Source organism: Nicotiana tomentosiformis, chromosome 4 (genome assembly GCF_000390325.3).
Source record: "Nicotiana tomentosiformis chromosome 4, ASM39032v3, whole genome shotgun sequence".
Classification (NCBI taxonomy): Eukaryota; Viridiplantae; Streptophyta; class Magnoliopsida; order Solanales; family Solanaceae; genus Nicotiana; species Nicotiana tomentosiformis.
The window spans coordinates 135239774-135247568 of record NC_090815.1 but is presented as its reverse complement, the minus strand read 5'-3'; the positions used below and the strand labels follow the sequence as shown (position 1 = coordinate 135247568).

The 7795-nt window shown below is 35.3% G+C and overlaps 1 protein-coding gene across 1 annotated transcript; it reads right to left on the bottom strand.

Moving 5' to 3' along the window:
* Positions 1–4995: 4995 nt before the first annotated feature.
* Positions 4996–5799, bottom strand: LOC138910557 (uncharacterized). The gene has a single exon (XM_070201798.1). The coding sequence runs from the start codon at positions 5797–5799 to the stop codon at positions 4996–4998; it is 804 nt and encodes a 267-aa protein (XP_070057899.1).
* Between the last annotated feature and the right edge of the window lie 1996 nt (positions 5800–7795).

Below are 7795 nucleotides of genomic sequence, written 5' to 3'. Positions count from 1 at the left end.
ATATAAATTATGTTGCAATCGGGAATGAACTTGCGACCTTCAGCAACTTTTGACACCCCTTGACCATTGCACTAGGAGTTTTTCGTGTCAAGGGCTGTCAACTAATTATATATATTCTATTTATAAGAAAAAACCTATCTACGCCATGTCATTTTCCGGCAAAGGGGTGACACCCCTCAGACATGGGTAGTTCCGCCCCTGCACACAAATCCTGAGCTACCTTGCATTATCCGAAAACAAAAAAAGTTCATACAACATGCATATTTGTTTATTAAATAAATATTGTAGAGCCCGCGTATATAGAGAAATCATGAACTCAAATACACCAAAAATCGAGATTTCATGGCAAACTAACTAGATAATCTGATGATACATGCACAAACTAACGAACTCTAAACACAAATCATAACCAGATATGAATCAAATTAATCAAAACAAAGTAACAAGTCTACAGAAACTGAAGAGAAACCAAAGATGATTAATTCATAGAAGAGCAAATAGAGACCCGATCTTGCGTTATTGGGGAATAGTGAATACGTATAGTTGAAGGATGAGTGGAGCTCGAGCTTCTCTTGGTGCCGCACATATTATTTTTTTTTTTCTTATTCCTAACTAGTTAAATTATTGAATTAATGATATGTTCCTTTCATTTGACCCCTAAGATACATGAATATTAAAATTAATACTATTATTGAAACGGTCACCTTATTTCAGAAAGTATTTTCTCTACATTAATTAAGGGAGAGTGAGAGTTGCCTCCGGTTGAAAGAGCTGGAACCGGTTTCGATTCGGCTCAGAAGGTAATTTGTAATTGGACCGAAATAATTGCTGCTCTGGATGCTGGGCTCCTTTATTAAGCTGACGCAAATGCCGAGATTTTCAAATTTAGAGTCCGTTTGGATTAGCTGATTTGAAATAGCTGATAAATATTAGGTGCTGAAAAATATTTTTAAGTGCTGTAACTGATTTAATAAATAAGCAGTTACATATTTGGATACAAGTACTAATGTTTATAATAAGTTGTTGTAATATTTGATAAAAAAAAATGCTGATAAGTTCTTTTTTTGTTAAAATTACTTAAATAACCTTAGAACTGTTTACACTTATAAGGGCGTAATTTCTTCAAAATTTTAGATTCCAGATCGATTCAAATACAAAATATTCTATTTGTCATTTTATTTTAAAAATAATTATGATTAGATAAGATAATTTTTATGATAAAGATAATTTATTTTATAATAAGCATATAATCATAAATTATAATAATTAATAAATTGACAAAAATTTCTTAGTAAAAAAATAAACCTAAATAGGACAAAGTATTAGAAGAGAAACAAACAATGTCTTTATCACCACAACACTTAGAAAGCAATACACCAAAAATTTGATATGTTCTCGTTTATTACATACAGTTCAACGATTAATACACAATCACGTAGATACAAATATGCAAAGAAATAAAGAATTTGCTCACCTTAAATAGTCAATGAGAATTGCAGACTTGAAGAGGCGGGGGGTTTAGGTTGAAAAAATACGTGAGGCGGTGAGTACCGACGTAGGAGTTTTGTTCTAAAAAGGAATATTTTAGGGATAAAACAGTAAAAATCTTGGTCAAACTTAAAGTGCTTATAAGCTAAAAATTCCTAAGTTGGGGATAACCAGCTTATGACTACTGACTTATTTTTTATTTATAAGAACTTAATTTATAAATACTTTTAACTTTACCAAATGCGTAGATAAGCCGAAAAATTCTTATAAGCTTAGCCAAACACCCTATTATTCTACATAGTTATTATCCTAGTACTAGTATATTTAGTAAATATAGCCAATTTTGAGGACCTTTACCTTCCCACAAGAAGCTGATGCTGTAAGCAATACACGTGGAAGGACCCATCTCCACCAGCTCATTTTTCGGTTTCACACCAACCACTCCTCAAAACTCCTACTCTCTCTCTCTCTCTCTATTCTTTCACGGACCACAAAATAGAGAGGATTACTGTTAAAATTTTAACTGTTAAACCGAATTAAAACAAAAGAATTCATCAAAGTAAGCTAACCAACTAAGGATGAAAAAAGATAAAAAGTACATAAAAAGTAAGTCTGACAAATGTCGTGAAAAGAAAAACTAAGAAGAAATAAGAAAAATTGATCCTACGGACAAAATTACTCATATGCAACAATAACATAATCAGTATACTCCCACTATGCAAAGTCTGAGTAGAGTAATGTGTACATAAATCGTACCCATCCCTTGAGTATAGCGATTGTTTTCGAAATACCTTTAGCTTAAGAAAAATAATTTTCAACAGATTTGAACAAGAGAACAGTAATAAAAAAAGTTACTCCTCTGCAGAAAGGTAAAATTTGATTCCTTTTTAACACAATGTTGGAAAGACGAAAAATTATCGTCAACTAATTTTACTATCTATCTATATTGTTTGAGTTACACTAAAGAAGAAACATGAACATAAAAAAGAGGAAAAACCTTTCTAGGGTATAAGCGTTCTCGTCTATCGGATTGATATTATTAATGTACGTGTCGCCAGAGTCACCCAAATTATAGGTTATATGGATTTTTTTCTAACGTAAAAAGTAGTTATCTTATCTAGCTACTAGTACAAAATGGCAATATCTTTCACTAATTAAATCTTCTTAATCTCAGTTTACTCAACTTAATTTCAAGATATATCACATGATTCACCGAACCTATATTATATGATATTATAAAACAGTTGAAAGGGAAGAGTTACTTATAAAGAAAAAGGAGAGATGCTTCAGTAATAAAACGCTTAAGCATTCGTCCTTTAATCTTTTAGACATACTGTTTACTCAACCGGTAATAAATAAAAGTTACATGCATAAGATCAAAGAATATATATATATATATATATATATATATCATCGTCATATACTATATTATAAGTGTGAAGACAAAAAGTCTAAGGTAAAAGACTAAATAAGCCTATAATTCTAATACATTCTTTAATGGATTGGATAACCCATCCAATGTTTACATACAAAAACGTAAATTTTAAAGTGTGCCTTGAGATTTAAAGCTTGCAAGAAATTTTTAAAGAAGTTATTATAAATTTATTTTCATCATGATGGCCGGACTCATTGTCAACATGTAAGGGTGCCGATTGAGAGTTTGACATTTTAAGCTTTTAACCTGAAATTAGAGATACTTCAAAGAACAAGTGTAAAGTAGTGTGTGTTATGAAAATTTGTATCAAATAACCACTATTATCATTAGCCCCACGGTGGGTACCAAACTATTTATCCTCAAAATCTGATAATAATTGAATTTGTAAGTGGTTTTAAGGATATGCAGATTAACTTGACACAAAATAATAAACTAAGTTACAATTGAAATAAATGATGACAAAATAAATTCAAACCACACAAATTGGACAATTTCAGTCTTGGAAGGTCAGTCACCCTCAAACCAAATGTACTTCGATCGATATCAGGATACAGAAGAATAAGAGCTTAAAGAGAAAAATAATAATGTATTGCTTTTGAATGTGCGTTACCATGTGTTTTATAAATTATCAGATCCTCTTTATATAGTAGAGGAGTCCTACTTTAGGTACAATTCTATAAAAGGTAAAAAAATCTCTTGATTTACTGATTGTCGGTTCCTTATTGATACGTGCCGAGATTACCGCCGTAATATCCGATTGGTCACGGATATTTTGGTCTTCGGTTTGCTATGTTAACAATGTTTCTTTGAGCTCGTTCGAGGCTAGGATCAATTCCGGGATCACGGTCTCGATATTCTCGAAGGCAGGCATTCTGCCCCCGGGTTCTAGTCCGGTGGGACTTGGGGTCGATTTTCAATCCTTTATTGTCATGTCTCGAGCCTGGCTCACCATGTCGGAGGCTAGAATGCACCACAAGTTCGATTTCGACCGTATGGAGTTATATTCGAGATCATTAGTGGAAGAAGAAAAACTGGATTTTTTCACCAAGAAGAAGCATCAAAGCTCTTAGGCCATGTGAGTAAAGAACTACTTAAATTCTATACTATATATTATTGCATCATATTGCAACAATTACAACTAGGGATTATTTTTCCAGAGTTAGCTCTTCATATTCCTATAAGTGTATTCATTACGGAAGTTTTACAATTTCAATGCTTTTTAAATGATAGCATCAAAACAAATTCTAAATACTAAACGTTGGAAAGTGGGATAAAACATTACCTTCTAAAACATCAACACATATAATACTACCTGAAGAATATAGAAGTTGAGGATTATCATCCGAAAGCAAGTATGTATAATCTGCTCCTTCACGTTTTAAATATAATATGATCGCTTGCCTTATATGCACCTTAACAACGTTTATATTTTCTTTAATTTTTTCCTATAGTCACCTCTAAAAATTCTATCTTCATATTTCTCAATATTGTTATGTACTTTTTGGCGTGTTTGGTTAGCATATGGATTCACTCAGGACTTACTTATTTTAATTTCATCTCTTGGGAAGAAAGAATGATTATTAACTTAAAAGAATAATAAGATTTCAAAAAATGGACCTTTGAGAAAATGCCAAATTAGGTATGATGCATCTGATGGTAAGCTTATTCATTACCAATTCTACCTGCAAATAACAATAATATTTTTTTTGGTAATTAAATTTTTATTACTAGGAAAAATATTTACAAGTATAACAAAAACCACTATCTCTATCCGCCCAAGTTTGGACATGCAACCCCAAACCTATGAACATCAAAACTAAGTAACACCAGTTCTAAGTATAGACTAGCTAAGGATAGAAATTTAAATCTTGAAATCTTTTAGCTAGACTAGGACTCAAGCTTCCTCGACAATGGACCTCTTGAATTATCGTTTTAACCAATTCCTCACTTCTCCTCTGCTGCCTGCGAAAAGTTCTCCAATTTCTTTCTTGCCATATATGGTATACAATGCAAGTTAGGAGCATTCTGTATATTGCTGCTGGTGACTGCTTACATATTGCATATTTTGTAGCCTATTTTACCTCTTCATTCCACCTAGCCACATCTCTATTGACACCAATCCAGTATAATAGTTTCCTCCATACTGTTGCTGAGTAGGTGCATTTGAAGAAAAGATGAACGTGATCCTCTGTACCTCTTTCACACAACGAACATGATGGATTGGCTAATATTCCCCAAGTAATAAGCATGTCTCGTGTGTATAATTTGCCCAGGATTGCTAGATAAAAGATAAAGATACATTTAGGACTACTGTTGTTATTGCATATTAGTCTCCTCCATTCAGCTTTAGGGAACTCTCCTCTAAGCTTATTATACATGTCTCTAATGGAGTATCTCATCGCATTCATCACCTTCTCCACTCCTATATTTGCTTCATTTAAATACTTTGTAGCTCCTAGTATTTTCCGAGTAAGCCAAGAAGCTTGTTTCACGTTTACATTCCATATCACATGCTGTTTTATATAGTATGTATGCATCCATTGTATCCATAAGCGATCCTTCTTCTTACACAAATTCCATAATTGCTTAAGGATTGCAGCTCTGTTCCACGTGAGGATGTCAGTGATGTTCAATCCACCTGCAGACTTTGGCCAGCACAATTGTTTCCAGGCCACTAATACTTTGTTGTTACCTTTTGTTTGACCTGTCCAGAGAAACCTCTTACAAATGGTCTCAATCTTTAGAATAATCTTCTTTGGTAGAGGAAAGATTTGTGACCAAAAGGATTGAATGGCAATCAGAACACTTTTGATCAATTGTAACCTTCCTGCATAAGGTAAAAAGTTTGATGTCCAATTTTTAACTCTGGTAAGCATCTTATCCAGTAGGGGCTGACACTGAGCTACAGATAATCTTTTGGTACTTAATGGAACCCGCAAGTATCTGAATGGAAGTGTGCCTGTGGAGAAGCCTAGGCATTGGGTAATATGTTGTTAAACATCTACTGGTACCCCTCCAAAATAGATACAACTTTTGTCTTGGTTTGCAATCAGTCCTGAGGAGCTGGAAAGTGTTGAAAACATTCATAGATGTAACAACCCGGCCGGTCGTTTCTAGAGTTATAGCCCTGTTTCTCTATTTCCTGCTTCTTTTTTGTTCTTAAGATATATTATGATATATCGGGTCAGTTGATTCAGGTCCCGAGTAGTTTCAGAGTGAATTGAGACACATAGTCTCTTGATTGAAAGCTTAAGTTGGAAAAGTTGATCGGATATTAATTTATATGTAAACAGCCTCGGATTTTAATTTTGATGGGTCCGTTAGATCCGTTAGGTGATTTTGTACTTAGGGGCGCATCCAGAATATGATTTGAAGGTCCGTAGTAGAATTAGGCTTGAATTGGCGAAAGTTAGAATTTTGACCATTTTGGCCGACAGTGAAAATTTTGATATCGGGGTCGGATTAGATTTTTGAAAGTTGGAGTAGGTTCGTGGGGTCATTTATGACTTGTGTGCAAAATTTGAGGTCAATCGGACGTGGTTTGGTAGGTTTCAGCATCATTTGTGGAATTCAGAAGTTTAGAAGTTCTTTAGGCTTGAATCCGAGTGTAATTTGGTGTTTTGACGTTTTTTGAGTGATTCAAAGATTCGACTAAGTTCGTATGATGTTATAGGATTTGTTGGTATGTATAGTTGTGGTCCCAAGGGCCTCGGGGTGATTTTGGATAGTTATCAAATTATTTTGAGTTGAAGAAGTGCAGCTGAAGCTGCTATTTCTGATGTGACCGCACCTGCGGAGGGGGAACCGCATGTGCAAGGCCGCATAAGCGAAAGAGGAGTCTCAGGTGCGGCTAAGGAAGACTTGGGCAGAGGACGCAGGTGCGATGGCATTCCTGCACCTACGGTGGTCACAGAAGCGAACCCAAGGGCCCATGTGCGAGTTTGGACCGCATAAGCGAGATGGTTTCCGCACCTGCGAAAGGCGCAGATGCGGTCTTGAGGCCGTAGGAGTGAGGTCAAGATTTTAAGTGAAATCCGCACCTGCGATGGAATTTCCATAGGTGCGGCATCGCAGAAGCGACAAATGGACCGCATGTGCGGTATTGCTAGACAGAAAAATACTTGCTCGAGGTTTTGTCTTTCATTTTCAATTTTGGACTTGAGAAACTCGGGAGAGAGGCGTGTTTTCGAGGAATTTCAAGGAAAATGTTGGGGTAAGTAATTCTAACCCGTAATGGTCTAAATTTCGTGAATCCATGGCTTTATGCATCACCTAATTAGGGATTTAAGTTGAAAATTTGGGGATTTAGGGCTTGAGAATTTGGAGAGTGAACTTTGGGAATTTGGGTGACAAATGAGGTCGGATTTTGATAAATTTGGTATGGTTAGACTCGTGAGTGAATGTGCTTTCGGGTTTTGTGAATTTTGTCGGATTTCGAGACGTGGGCCCGGGGGCCGGGTTTGAGCCAATTTCGGATTTTGTCTATAATTTGATATTTTTCTTGTGGAATTGATTACTTTAGCCTATATTGATCGTATTGTATTTCTTATGGATAGATTCGGGACGTTTGGAGACCGATTTGAGAGGCAAAGGCATTGTGGAGTAGGATTTTGCTTGGTTTGAGGTAAGTAACACTTTCAAACTTAGTTCTGAGGGTTCGAAACCCCAAATTATGTGTTATGTGATTGGTATTGAGGTGACGCACATGCCAAGTGACGGGCATGTACCGCAAGAATTGTGACCTGGGTGATTCCATGGCACCGTTTTAGTGACTCTATCCTGTTGATATCCATGCTTTCATCACGTGATAAAGTAATTGAGTTGTAAATCATGCTAGATATCATGTTTAGGCTTTATGCTGGTATTGTTGGG